General features: G+C 42.7%; 1 protein-coding gene across 4 annotated transcripts in view; it reads right to left on the bottom strand.

The window, feature by feature from the left end:
* The window catches only part of LOC141121843 (uncharacterized), a 215,238-nt gene that overhangs the window by 162,288 nt on the left and 37,314 nt on the right, over positions 1-15,636 (bottom strand). The window contains exon 7 of one of the 4 annotated variants that reach the window (XM_073611584.1): positions 9,271-11,173. The exons of the other annotated variants lie outside the window; for them this stretch is intronic. Coding sequence (XP_073467685.1) covers positions 9,927-11,173 — 1,247 coding nt within the window. The 3' untranslated portion in view covers positions 9,271-9,926. Of the gene's footprint in view, positions 1-9,270; positions 11,174-15,636 lie in introns of those variants that run through there. 4 annotated transcript variants of the gene reach the window in all.

The following is a 15,636-nucleotide window of genomic DNA, read 5'->3' as shown; positions in this document are numbered from 1 at the left end:
AGTAAGCTACTGCAACTATAGCTGTGGTGGATGCGTCTGAGAAGATGCACAGTTCTTTCCTGCAAGCTGATGATAGAGATACGGGCACATAGCATCTGTCTATCTTTAGGTGCTCTAAGGCTTGCAAGGATTCTGTCCATTGAACCCACTCGCTTAGTCTCTCCTGTGGAAGCAATGCATCCCATTCATTTTTCCCAGATGGCAGTTCTCGAACTAAGACCTTGCCTTTTATTGTCACAGGTGATACAAACCCTAGGGGATCATAGAGGCGACTTACGGTAGATAGAATGCCTCTACGTGTATAAGGCTTTTCCCTTGAGGAAACTCTGAAAACAAAACTATCTGTTTCTAGATCCCAACATAGGCCTAGGCTTTTCTGCAGGGGAAGGGTGTCTGTACCTAGGCAAAGATTTTTAAGGTCCTTAGCTCTGTCTGCTACAGGGAAGGCTTCCATTACTTTTTGGCTGTTGGAAGCGATTTTAAGAGGACGCAGGTTGGATTCTGCCAGCATTTGCTTTGCTTTACTGAGGATGGAAATTGCCTCTTCGGGTGTGCTAGCAGAAGCGAGTCCATCATCTACATAAAAATGCCTTAATACAAAGTGTTTGGCTTCTTGTCCATAGCACTCTGCATTTTTCTGGGCAGACTTTTGCGTGCAGTAGAGGGGCTATTACCAAATACGTGCACTTTCATTCTGTACTCGACAATTTCTTTGTCTATGTCATTGTCTTTGTACCAGAGAAAACGTAAAAAGTCTCTGTGGTCTTCTCTGACGAGAAAGCAATAAAACATTTGGCGCACATCTGCTGTGAAAGCAACGGGCTCTTTTCTGAAGCGCATGAGGACACCTAGCAAAGTATTGTTTAGGTCAGGGCCACTCAACAGTACGTCATTTAAAGAGACTCCTTTATACTCTGCGCTGGAATCAAACACTTCTGATTTGGTCAAGTTTGTGTGGATGGTAAACACTGAACATTGGTAGATACCAGTGTTCCCTGTCTGTTTCAAGTGGTCCTGCAACTTCAGCGTGATCATTGTCTAACATCCCTTTAATAAATTCAGTGAAATCTCTTTTCACTTCTGGCTTTCTCTGCAGAGTTTTGCTGAGTGAATGCAAACGCTTCATGGCTTGTTCCCTGTTACTAGGCAAAGCACGTCTGGGTATGCGAAAAGGGAGAGGGGCCACCCAACTGTGATTGTCATCTTGGTAAGCCTCTCTATCCATAATCTGCAAGAAAGTCTGATCCTCTATAGAGAGGGCCTGTTTATCATCATCTTTAGTTTTCTGGAACACTGTAATCCCTAGATTGTCTGTCTCAATGTTGGAATTGACTTCTTCTTTACCATATAGAGTAGAGGAGTCACAGTGTTGTGTTGGCCTGCCAAAGCTTTCCTTGACAATGAAGCTGTTGTAACAGGGACTGAGAAGGGATGTGCGTCCATTTGTTAACACAGATGTCTTCAAAGTGCTAATATTGTCAGGCTGGTGCACTGTCCCCAGGCAAACTTCTCCTACAATGACCCACCCCAGGTCCAGTCTCTGTGCATAGGGGGCAGTATAAGGTCCATTGATTTGCTGGTGCACCTTGTGTACCTGAAGGATGTCTCTCCCAAGAAGTAGAAGGATAGAAACATCTGGCTCAACAGCTGGGATAAGGTGAGTAATTGAGCGGAGGTGAGGGTGCTGATGGGCTACTTCTGGAGAGGGAATCTCAGTTTTGTCGTCAGGTATCATGCCACACTCTATTAGGGCAGGAAGTGGGAACTGCACTTTCTTATTGAAGGATTCAATGGTAAAGTCAGAAGCTCTTCTCCCTGTGGTTTCAATTGTCCCCACACATGTCCTTAGAGTGTATGGAACTGCACTTGCCTTAAGATTAAAGATATCAAAGAAGTCTGACTTTGCAAGGGATCTATTGCTCTTTCATCTAGCACTGCATACATTTTCACTGCCCTTTCTCTCTTGCCAGTGGGATACACAGTCACTAAACAGATTTTAGAGCATGAACGTGCACTCTTGCCTTGTCCACATACTTCAGTGCAATTAGACATTACTGAGGAGAGTGGGATCTCTTTTTGCTCCCTGCCCTGATCTTTCCTGGGTTCTACAGTCTCTAGTGGGGCAGGAGCAGGGCCTGGGTGCAAAGCTGCAATATGTCTCTCACTGCCACATTCTGTACATTCTACTGGTATTTTGCAGTCCTTAGCAACGTGATAAGTAGATCCGCAACACTTGAAACAGATTCCATTTTGTTTAAGGAAGGACATCTGCTCTGCAATAGGTATGCTTCTGAAGCCTTTGCATTTCTTTAGTGGATGTGGTTTTTTGTGTATTAGGCAATGTCTATCAGGGTTTTCTATGGTGTGTACCTTGTGGGTGCTTTGATAGTCTGTGACTTCTGAAGGTACAGCTGTTTTGTGTGTGGATACAGAGGTCTTACCATGAGGTCTGTGAGGTTTCTCAGGTCTGTGTGATTGATTGCCGCTGGTGGTGAAGGCGAAACTGTGATCACTTCGGATTTTCGCTTGCTGACGGACAAACTTTGAAAACACAGAGAAAGGGTGGAAAGCGACTCCATAATCTTCTTTGAATTTACCTCCCACAGACATCCACTTGTCTTGCAGATTTGAGGGTATTTTCTCTACTATGGGATTAGTGCCTCTAGCTGTATCTAGTTATGAAAGTCCTGGCAAGTAGCCATCCTCTTTGGCGTATTCTATCTCTAGTAGAAGATCACTTAGTTCTTGTAACTGCATGTTGTCTCTGTAGCCCACCTTGGGAAAGACTTCAAGTTTTTTCAGCAGTGCTCCTTCTATTACCTCTGGGGATCCATACGTTTCTTCTAGTCTTTTCCAGGTCATGTTGAGTCCTGCTGCAGGGTTGAACAGGTTTGCTCTTCTCATCCTCTTAGCATGCTCTGCTGACTCGGTACCAAGCCATTTTATCACTAAATTAAGCATTTCTGCTGGTGATAAGTTCAGACCTTCAGTGGCATTCAGAAAGGAAGATTTCCATGCCCAATAGTTTTCAGGACAGTCATCAAATTGGAGAAAGCCTGAGCTTACCATTTCTTTGCGGATGAGATATTTGGTGACATCCACTGCACATTGTTGTTCGCACATGTAATCTATAGGTTGAGGTGATGGGAACACTTGTTTTTTGTTCTTAGGGGTTTCTGGTGCTTCATTCTTGATTAGCTGGCAGCCGCTGACCTCATGTGGTTGATTGGGCCTACTCAGGGGGCTTGTTGATTTCGTTCTGAATTCCTTTGCTTCAGGTTTAAGAGACTGTTCCTTTGCATGCGCAGTAGTAAGGTTCTGGATGTACTCACTTGTACGATCTGCAGAGAATAGAGGTTTTTCTGGAACCTCTGAGTCTTTATATGATTTTTCACTTCCAGAACGACTTGTTCCCATGTAGGCAGCGGCCTCTGCTTCAGCAGCTGCAGTAGCAGTCTGTCGCTGCAGGAAGAGCAATTTTGATTCTAATTCCGCTTCTTCTTGTGCGATGGCAGCTTTCTTTGCTGCTAACTCCTGCATCATCATGGCTTCTTTTTCTGAGTACTGTAGCTGGATGCGGGCAGCTTCTGCCTTGGCGCGAGCTTTAACTGCTGAGGACATCTTGCTAGCCCGTGAAGATCTGGACACATGCGAATGTGCATCGTCTTGCTGGGCACTGGGAATGTTCTCCCTGCCTTGCTGTGTCGGCGGTAGCGTGTCATCAGCCTGGTACTTTGTTCCTGATCTGAGACTCATGCTGCAGTAATGGCGTCTCAGTTTATTCCAGATTGCCAAGTGGGTGTCTTTTTACTGTTCTGCTTCGCGTTATTGAACTGTTGTAATACACTAGTCAGACAGCTTAACAATAATTCAGAAGTCAAGAAACGTGAGACATCAGATCTGTATGTATTCTTTATCACGAATAACTTTGTAAAACTACAACATAAGCATAAACAAAACATATGTGTCAGTACATTAAACATTATACAGCAGCCTCACTCTATCAGTGAGAGTACTCACAGACAATTCCATCATTAGTCCAGGAATAGTTTAAGAGCTCTTCTGCATGCAGTCTGTTAGATCCAGGAGCAGTAATGAAATGAAGGAAATACAGTTCCAGGTTAAACTGCCTTTTACTATGAGGAGAATCCTACTTCCTGTCAAGTTCTGGCAAAGTAATAACCATCTCTGAACACTAGATGGCAACAACATAAACTAACATTACAGTATAAACTGTAACAGCACATAGCACATATTACTATGAACAATATGGGTGGAACAGTGTCTACTTACAGAAAATTTATTGGATGTATTCATCCAGGCATTACAAATTTGTCCAAAATTATCCAAAATTACAAATAGTGATTTCCTATGATCGTCAGCTCCATCTAATGACCATAATGGGGTATTTTTCCTGACATACCTCCATTAGTAAAAATAGCACAATACTGCATTATGACCACTAGATGGAGCCAAATCAGTGTATGAAATAAAATACATCCAATATTCATCACAGCTGGGCAAATGCTGCTCACATTCGTTCAACTCATTTTTTTTTATTAATAGACCTCTAAGTGTTTGTGAAAGGTTACACCACAAAATGTACTCAGCCAATGAAAGGTAATGACTCCATTTTTATTTTTCTACTGCTATCAATGGCCAACACGGTACAACACTTTATCCATGTCTTTGGTGATCTCTGATCTCCTTATGAACTCAGGGATGTACAATTTCTATCGCCTGACACCCGGGACATGCAGTGCTGAGGGCCGGACAGGTAGATTTTTTTAACATTTTGCCCTGCTGTGGGCGAGCAAGGAGCAGGTTTACTTGCCAAATGGAATCATTTGGGTGGCTGAGCGAATGTTTCCACTCACCCCTGGTAAAGTGACCCCCCGACACACATCCGCTATGTATCCCGGGCTCCTCTTGCCCATCTGAAACCCGGGACCAGCATAGCGGGTGATGTCAGGTAGAGGGGAGGGAGGAGAGAGGACACACATCCGCTCTCCTCCCCTTCTTCTTCCTGACCCGGAAGTGACATGTATGACATCACTTCCGGGTCCCTGGTGACAGTTTCCTCGGTTATCAAGACCGGGAAAGAATATAATGCAGTGTGATCTGTATTGCATTACATTCAGTGGAGCACAGGGGAGAGATTGGGGGTCTTTTAGATCCTGGATTTCTCATTGAAGAGAACCTGTCACCAAAAAATCATCACATAGGGGACTTTTTGTCCTCTATGTCAACGTTTCTCAACTTTTTTTTTCAAAAAGTTTTTATTTAGCATATCAAAAATTAAACATACAAGACATCGGGTAGGTATTACATCAAGTATATGCAGCAATGCATTCCACAGTGATCCAGACATTAGTGTAACTATCAGCAGTCCATAACCATACTGTCCTGAATCTCCAACCCTATCCCGCACCTCTGTATAGTTGCTCTTTTTTTATAACAGCAGAAAACCATCAGTTCAACCAAACCCCCTCCAACTTGCCCCTTAGGAGAAGGAAGTAACCAACCCTCCCTATTCAGTGATGGGCAGAACCCAACCCCCCCCCCCCCAGGGATTTCAATGTTTATTTTAGAAAACCATGGCAATGGGATAAAGCTTTACGTATCCTGCTACAACCTTCTAACTTCAATATTCATTTGTCCAAGCATTGTGCTCATACTCCCATCCTCTGGCTGAACTCTGCCATTGGGATTACGCTCATAGACCCCTTTCACACTGAGGCGCTTTTCAGGCACTTTCACGCTAAAAAAAGCACCTGAAAAGCTCACGAAAACCTATTTCCATTAAAATCAATGAATGCTTTTACACTGGGGCAGTGCTCTGGCAGGACAGTGAAGAAACGCCCCTCTCCATTGAAATGAATGGAAAGCTCTTCGAAATCGCCTGAAAAACTCTTCAAAAGCTCTCAGTGTTTTACTGGCAGTTTAGAAGCGCCTTAGTGTGAAAAGCGCCTTAGGTACATCCACAACTCAAGGTCCCTTCTTCCTCCTGTGTGTTCTTGGAGTCCACCCATCTAAACCATACCTTCCTAAATTTCTTGGGGGCACCCCTGGCCTCATACATCATCCTATATAAAAGTACATCCGCATTTACTACTTTTACCCACATCCCTACTGTCAGCTGCTCTCCATAGATCCAGCGCCAGGCTATACGTTTACTTACTCCAAAGTATAAGATCCTAAGGAACAGTTTAGTGTATACATTCATCTCCTCCTGGTCAAAGACCCCCAGGAGGCAACGTAAGGGAGAACATATATTAGGTAGTCCAAAGTTATCAGAAATAAATTCAGTCACTTGAGACCATAACGGTCTTATTCTAGGGCATTCCTATACCATATGGATGAAGGTCCCTTCCATCCCCATACATTTATGACAGACTGCAGAGTCCCTCCTATGCATTCGGTATAGTCTAGTTGGCTTAAAGTACATCTGGTGAAGGTATTAAAGTTGAAACATCTTGTCCGTGGAAGAGATGACAGATAAAAGATAAGTATTGAGAGCTTCCTGCCATATCTCCTCAGACAACTCCGGCACAATAGTCACCCACCGAGCCCTGGCCTTGGATAACAACCCCAGGGTCCCAGGACCCACTTCCCTATAATATCTAGAAATTTGTTTAGTTGAATCAGGGTCAATTAGAACCTTCTCCAGCTCCGTATTCTGTATTTGATGCTCACCGTTCCCAAACTGAGCCTCCGCTGCATGACACAGCTGAGCATAGCGGAAATGCCACGTCCTGGATATTCCAAATCGTTCCCTCAATTGTGTAAAAGTGGACAATCCGTTATCCAGACATATATAATGTAAATATTTTATACCATACTTTGCTCATATCTGTCCGTCTATTAATTACGAAAACTCCTCCAAGGATTTATTACACCACATAGGGTTTTTTGGGGATAGCCATAAGGGCCCATCCTTCCTCCGTTGGGAACAGAGATGGAATATTTTACCAGGAAGCGCCATGACAGACCCCACCTTCCTCCCTGGGATCCCTTTCCTGTAGACCATATTTAGTAGGGTTTCTTGCGAGGTGGCAACCGCTGCTTCCACTAAAGTAGTGGCATTGGGTGTCTGGGGAAAAAGTCGCCAGTGTAGAAAGGACAATTGTGATGCAAACAAATAGGAGCGCAAGTCCGGAAGGGCCAACCCCCATTGTAACTGGTAATTTTAAAACTGCTAGAGAGACTCTGGGGGCTCGTGATCCCCACAGAAATCCCATAATAATGGAGTCAATGGTTCTGAAAATCTGTAGCGTCACAAAGACCGGGGAGTTCGAGAGGATATAGAGAAATTTAGGGAGAAAAATCATCTTAAACAAATTTATTCGTCCCATCAATGTGATCAGCAAATTCTGCCATTTGTGTACCTTCTCTCTAAAGGCCCAATAATTGGAGACAGATTAGTCTCCATAAACCGTGAAATAAGGAGCTGTGCCACAATCCCTAAATATTTAAAAGAAGTAGACAAAGGAATGGGACATTCAGATGGAAGAGCCACTGCTTCTCAAACTTAGTTCAGTCAAGGCACCCTCCAAAATTATGGACAGTCTTGAGGCACCCTCCAAAATGATGGACAGTCTTGAGGTGCCCCAATCTAAAATGTAAAAGCTATTGTAATAATTCTACATAATGCAACAACAGCGACACGTGTAGGACACTCAACGTTATAAGTCAATTATTCTTCCAAAGCAAATACACTTTTGCAAACTGGTACTGACTAGTATTCCAATGTTTCTTTTCTCCCTCAGTTTTTCTCCATCACTCAGCTAATGAGACCCCAAAGCTGATAGAGAGAGGCGGGGGAGGGTCACAAAAGGATGATATTCAGACAACTGACATCCTCCTTATCAGCTCATGATGTCATTGGTCATTAGGAGGTTGGCAGCTAGAAGGTTGTAATGGTGTACAATGAAAACCTGAGGCTTTGTATAACTAAAAGGCTTCATCCCCCTCCGGCTTGTATACAATTTTGGGGCGATTGTTTGGCATTTTGCCAAGGCGCCCCTGAAGAAACCTCAAGGCACCCTGGTTGAAAAAGGCTGCTCTATGTGATGAAAAAATATATATTTTGATTGTACAAAATCTAATTTAAACCCAGGCACATAACCCCTCCCAAAAAAAAAATCTGAGACCCGCCCCCCCACATATACACATGTACAAACAGAAACTCACACATTGGGATGCCTACACCAGAAAACGTTGATTGGTTGGTTACATATCGCCGCACACACCAGAATGAGAGCAATAATTCTATCACCAGACCTCCTCCGTAACACTAAACTGATGACCTATAGGGGGCTTTTAAAGCGTTTCCTATAGAAAATATAGGGTACTGAAGATTGTCACCATTTCACAGGCGCACACAAATTTAAGGTTTGATATGTTGGGTATCTATTTACTTGGTGCAACCTCTGCTTTTATATTTTACCAAAAAATTGGGTAATTTATTGTGTTTTTGTGCCCCCCAAAATTAACTTTTTTGTGTTTTCGACTGAAATTTTGCATTTACTAGACTTTTGTAGTAATATCGTGTGACATAAAAAATTGGAACTACCACTATTTTATTCTCTAGGGTGTCTGCTTTCAGAAAATCAGGTTTTGGGGGTTCTCTATAATCTTTAGGCATAAAATAATTTTTTAACTCCCGGTCTATAGCAAAATGACGGCCAGGTGGGGGTTCCATTATCCTGAGTGGACGTCATATGACATCCAGAAGAATAAGTCGCTCGGGCGCACATCGATCGGTGGTGTGGTGAGTCGCTCTAACACACATCTCCAATCTCAGTAAAGAGCCTATGACGTTGACTCTTTACCATGTGATCAGCTGTAGCCAATCAAAGCTCATCACATCGTAACCAGGAAGTGCCGGTTATCGGCTTTTCTTTATTCATGCTGACAAGGCGCGAGTAGAAGAGAGCCGATCAGCGGATCTCCTGACAGGGGGATCTGCACTGATATTCAGCATTGATTATCAGTACAGGCCCATCAGTGATGATCGCCGGTGATGACCACCAGTGATGCCAATCAGTGCCCATCAGGGATGCTTGTCAGTACCTCCTCATCAGTGTCCATCCATCAGTGCTGCATATTAGTGTCGCCTCATCAGTGCCCATTAGTGAAGGAGAAAACTTACTTATTTATAAAATGACTATATTTTATAACAGAAACAAAGAAAAACTTCTTTTTTTTTTTTAAATTTGTCTTTCTTTATTTGTAGCACAAAAAATAAAAACCCCAGTGATGATCAAATACCACCAAACAAAAGCTTTATTTTTGGGAAAAAAAAGCTAAAAATGTCTTATGAATACAGTATTACATGAACGCACAATTGTCAAAGAGTGAGTGCGCTGAAAGATGAAAATTGGCCTGAGCAGGAAGGGGGTGAAAGTGTCCGGTATTGAAATGGTTAAACATGTGGGCAAAAAAAAAGCAAAACCATCTCTGGCAGTGAAAGGGTTAAAGGAAACGTTCACCTTCGGGAAGATGTTACGTGTTCCTGTTCCTGCAGCGGCTCAGTGATCCGAGTCCTCTGTGTGACAGCAGTGTGGGGAGAAGTTCCCCGTACCGACTGTCACTTTATGAAAAGAGTGCGGCCGTGCCATTGATTCACAGAGTTCTGTCCTTTGTCGATGTCGGCTTGTAGTTTTCAATGAACTCCCACACCACTGCTGAGCTCTCTGGTAGATGAGGGACAAGGAGATTGGGACCCAATTCAGTCCCTCGGACAAGTCGTTTTTTTAAAAAAAAATGTCCACACCCCTGGAACTGTTTCTTACAGAGAGCTGTGATGTCCAGCAACATTCATATAGAAGACATTTCCCGCACTCAAGGCACTAATACACCTCGAGGGTTGTGTGGGATCCCTGATGTACAGGAAGACAGGACTTCAATGAGGAACAATTCCCTCACTCAGGACAGGAAAGTGGCTTCTTCCCCGTGTGAGATCTCTGATGTCTGTAAAGATGGGACTTCTGTGAAAAACATTTCCCGCACTCAGGACAGGAATATGGCTTCTCCCCCGTGTGAGATCTCTGATGTGTGGAAAGACCGGACTTCCGTGAAAAACATTTCCCACACCCAGGACAGGAATACGGCTTCTCCCCTGTGTGAGATCTCTGATGTTTGTAAAGATTGGACTTCATTGAAAAACATTTCCCACACTCAGGACAGGAATATGGCTTCTCCCCAGTGTGAGATCTCTGATGTGTGTAAAGATGGGACTTCACTGAAAAACATTTCCCGCACTCAGGACAGGAATACGGCTTCTCCCCCGTGTGAGATCTCTGATGTGTGTAAAGATTGGCCTTCACTGAAAAACATTTCCCGCACTCAGGACAGGAAAGTGGCTTCTCCCCTGTGTGAGATCTCTGATGTATGTAAAGATTGGGCTTCAATGAAAAACATTTCCCACACTCAGGACAAGAAAAGGGTTTCTCCCCTGTGTGAGATCTCTGATGTATGTAAAGACTGGACTTCACTGAAAAACATTTCCCGCACTCAGGACAGGAATACGGCTTCTCCCCCGTGTGAGATTTCTGATGTGTGTAAAGACTGGACTTCTGTGAAAAACATTTCCCGCACTCAGGACAGGAATACATCTTCTCCCCTGTGTGAGAGCTCTGATGTGAGGAAAGACTGGACTTCTGTGAAAAACATTTCCCGCACTCAGGACAGGAATACGGCTTCTCCCCTGTGTGAGATCTCTGATGTGTGTAAAGATTGGACTTGACGGAAAAACATTTCCCGCACTCAGGACAGGAAAATGGCTTCTCCCCTGTGTGAGATCTCTGATGTGTGGAAAGATTGGACTTGTCTGAAAAACATTTCCCACATTCAGGACAGGAATACGGCTTTTCTCCTGTGTGAGATCTTTTATGCACATTAAGATCAGATTTAAAACGGAAACACTTCCCGCACTCAGGACAGGAAAACTTCTTCTCTGTTGGAAGGACGGCACCGTCCCTCACAGTCTGAGGTTCCTCAGGATAAGAGGAATACGATGGTCCATCTACACTGTGTGGTGCCGGATGGACATTTGAGGTAGTCGGGTTTTCTCCTGGACTATACTGTGTGATGTCCTCATCTTCTACTTTACAATCTGGAGACAAAGTGAGACAATCCTCTGAGGTTTTCCTCATCTCCCGTCCATCTACTAAAATAGAGATAAAAAGATTATTACTAGACATGAGCTGATTGGTTCCCCTAAACCAGGACTCCGCCCACATCAGGCAGCTTTGTCTCTGAGGATCTTACAATTCCACCCTCAAGGTAACTAGTAAATGGGTCATCTGTAGGGCGGCAACTAATGATTATTTTCATTACTGATTAGATGGCCAATTATGGTTTCGATTAATCAACTAATTGGATAAAAACCTCAAAAAAAGGTTGGTGTATAATTTAGTTAATATTCTTGAATATCTATATACAGCAGTAAATATAAATATCCAGATATATAGTTGGATATTTAATCCACTCTGAGAATAACAGACAGATAGATGTATTATTAGAGGGAGAATCTGCTACATATCAGAATCAGAGATCAACATTATTAAAATATAAAAAAGACGTAAAACGCTGTTTTGCAGATGATCAGACAGGAGTGTAATATAATATGATGGATGACAGACTCCCTTGTCATAGACAGGTAGGTGGGTACAAGCTCCCTGCACCTGATGTCACTTATGCTGGCCGTACACAAACTCATTTTATCTTTCCAAAAAAAACATTCATCCAATTTTCTAACCATTAGTGGGGTCAAATCGGCGTTCATTTTCAGAAAATTAGAAGTAACAGAACAGAAATCTTTTCTCCATCAAACAAATTTTCAAATAGTGTATGTGGTTTTTGCTCAGAAGTTACATTCATTTTAAAATTGAATGTTAAAAGCAAGTGGAATTTCCGAACTACACTCGTCCATTCATCGAATGTACAAATAATTTTCATACAAATATTTGTGGGAATATTCTCGTCCAAAAATGGATCCGTGTATGGCCAGCATAGGACATTTAGTAGCAGCAGCATGAGTTTTTTTGTAATCATCTGTTATGATGGGGTTAAAAAATAGTCCTTTATAGTACAAAAACAGCAGATAATCACTGCTATAAGGGATTCATTTATACTGTGAAATAGTGAAAGTAATATATCTTATATCATATATATAATATTAAATATACCCAGAAGTAGACAGAGGCCTGTCTGACCACTGAGCATGTGCGTGTGTGCGCAGCTCCGTTTGGCCGAATCAGGTGATGCATGTCTTACACACCTGATTGGGACGTGTACTTAAGGCTGTCAGCAACAGCCTTATACCACGCCACTACCCTCCATGGCGCTCTGATGCCTGGGTGTCACCTGTTGAACAACACAAGCTGTCTGGTAAGAGTATGCTGGATTTATACAAATCTAAACTTAATGCTCTGTAGCTGTACTCTGTTTGTGCAACTAGATGAAACCTGATGTTTCTCTCACTCCCTAATATAGATGGCGGTCCTGGGAGCTTATTAGATAGCTCCTTGCTGGGATCGGATCAGAGCTCTATTGCAGCCATGTTAGTCAAGATCTATTTTGTGCCAGGTTTACAAGCAAGTAGCTAATTTATGCTGTTTACAAGACTTGCTCACCTGTATTACCCTACAAGGTAGGAGCAGTCCTTCATGTGCAATTATTTAATCCTATAGGCATACCTGTACTTAGCATGTATATGAGGATCTGTTTATGCCATTTGATTTATTGGTATAACGGCACACTATAAGGAGCTGGTCTCAATATTGGCTAATTAGATATTATCTACATCTTCAGATTACAGTCTCTGGATTCCCTTATGCACCTTGGTCATTGGAGGCTTTGTCTCTGAATGCATGGCTTTTCAATTATCCATAACCTCTACCTGATCTGAAGACGGATCCATTTACTCTGGCTGGTACATTACTTGCTATATCCCAGTTCCTCTGTCTATTCCCCCTTTTTGGTTTCTCCTTTCTCTCTCCCTCCCCCCCCCTTTTTCCTCCCCCCCTCTCCTTGCCTCTCTCTCTTTCTTTCCCTCCCTGACCCCCACCCCCCATCTAGTTGTGCCTTATGCTCTCTTCTACATATGAATGTTCCGGTTTTACCACAGATGTACATTGGTTATTATTACCCCCCTTTTTTTGGACAGTTGGGATTCTCTAGCTCACTACCCCCCTTGAGTCTACTGGTGATATAAATCTCTTTACCAGACACGTCCCCGCATGTTATCACAGGTCACCTTATGCGTGTTGAATCTTGGGCCCTTGGGATCGCTTCCTCACGGTACTCAGTGGTTCTGATTGAGACACACTATTGAAAAGTCTTTATGCAAAAATAATATTAATATGCTACTGTATGTTTGTTTTTTGGTGTATGTCCTTCTCTATTATTTCCCATTACAGGTAACCCAAACAAGCTCCTGAAGAAGCATTCAAATTTGCGAAACATGTAGAGCCATACCGAGCTATATCAGTTTGAGGTTATTTAATGGGAACGGAAGGGGTTTATCCCTCCCTCTGGTATAGGGGCTATTCCCCAATCCGTTCTCATACATTTATGTAGTGACATATAATACCAATTTCCGCAATATACTGCGTTTTTTTAAAAATGTTTACGTTTATGTGATTCTTTTTAAATTTGTGTATAAATAAAAGTTTACATTGATTTTTATGATTGGTGCCTACAAAGTCCATCTGTTTTGTTCTCCTGGGTATTTTTACCCCCCCCCCCTTCCTTTTTTCTAAGACTTAAAATAGGACGTTGGCACTGCTCTACATATGAGACCTCCACAGTCCATCCTGTGATGAGATCTAATAACCCTCCAATCTTTCAATACCCAGAAGTAGGATATATGGGGATTTTACCTGGGAGTCACACATGAAGATATATGGAGGTTAGAGGGGGGAGAGGGGACTTTTATATTAAAGTAGTACTGAAAGATGAGACTTTTTTTCATGGATATAATAATTTTATATATAATGCACAATACTAGTAAACTTTTACTTTAACCACTTGCCCACCGGGCACTTATACCCCCTTCCTGCCCAGGCCAATTTTCAGCTTTCAGTGATCTCATATTTTGAATGACAATTACTCAGTCATGTAACATTGTACCCATATGAAGTGTTTGTCCTTTTTTCACACAAATAGAGCTTTCTTTTGGTGGTATTTGATCCCCTCTGGGTTTTTCATTTTTTGCGGTTATAAAATTTTGCAAATTACTAAATTTTCTTCATAAATTTTGGCCAAAATTTATACTGCTACATATCTTTGGTAAAAAAATAACCAAAATAAGTGCTTATTATTTGGTCTTTGTGAGAGTTATAGAGTCTACAAACCAGTGGCATAACTAGAACCTTCAGGACCCGATGCAAGAAACCATGAAGGAATCCCCATGACCCCGGACGTGGCCCTTCCCTCTGAGACCAGTGGCGGAGCGCCAGGGCCCGGTCACAAGTGTGAAGTTTGTGTGGTAGTTCTACCACTGGTGTCAGTAGTTTTTTTTTATTTTTCTACCATTTGTTTTATTCATTTTTTTTTCAATATTTTTTAAACATTTTTAGGAGCCCTGTTGGGGGGCTATGGTGAGATATCAGGAGGCTAAACAGACCTCTGATGTTTCACCTTTGAGACAGGAAAAGGAGATTGAGGACACAGCCCACCATCTCCTTCTCTGGAGTCTCAGTAGCACAGAATGAATGGACAGGAAGAGTTCTGTACAGAGGCTTCCCCTTCATTCATAAACTGAAGCATAAGAAATGCAGTTTACTATGTCTCAGTTATGAATAGACAGAGTCAGGGATCAGTACGGATCCCTGACTCTCCATTCAGAGAAGGTTTCATCCTGACAGATTCCTGCAGCAGCCGGCAGGAGAACCCTGCAGAGCTCTGGGGATAAGGGAGGGGGCAGGAAAAAGCACAGGGGGGCTGGAGAGCACACAGGGGGCTACAGAAAGAAGCTGGAAAGGAGAAGCTGTGGGGGTGGCTGCATATAAAGGAACCGATCTCCCCCCCCCCCCCCGCTTCTCCGAAAATGGAGAGATGGGTTCCTCTATGTCGGTGTTTCTCTATCTTTTTCCAGTCAGGGCGGCCTTGAAGTATACCCCTAGGTGAATGGGGCTGCATTGCAACCACCCCGCAACTGTGTGCATTGCACGCAGCAAAGTGATGATGCATTTAGGGGGTGATGATGCATTGAGGAGACAACACTGCCTCTTTACCAGCTGTCAAATGCCTCTGAAAAGCGATCTGAGCATCGAATGCTTTTCAGAGGATTGACATTTCCTTGCTGGTATTAAGAACAAGCGGTAAAAATAAATCTGTTCTTATTGTACCCATATAGGGGGTCAGGATTAAAAGTGCATACATAAAATGTAAACACACATGTATACACACACACACACACACATACATAAACTACATAAACACACACACACACAGACATATATATATATATATATATATACACACACACACACACACACATAATACACACACACACATACAGTACATACACATATATAGTTACATAGTAGGTGAGGTTGAAAAAATACACAAGTCGAACCTATGTGTGTGATTATATGTCAGTATTAGATTTTATATCCCTGTATG

The sequence above is a fragment of the Aquarana catesbeiana genome, unplaced genomic scaffold, assembly GCF_042186555.1.
Source record: "Aquarana catesbeiana isolate 2022-GZ unplaced genomic scaffold, ASM4218655v1 unanchor233, whole genome shotgun sequence".
NCBI lineage: Eukaryota > Metazoa > Chordata > Amphibia > Anura > Ranidae > Aquarana > Aquarana catesbeiana.
Note: the sequence above shows the minus strand (reverse complement) of the source record. Positions and strands in the feature narration are given on the sequence as shown.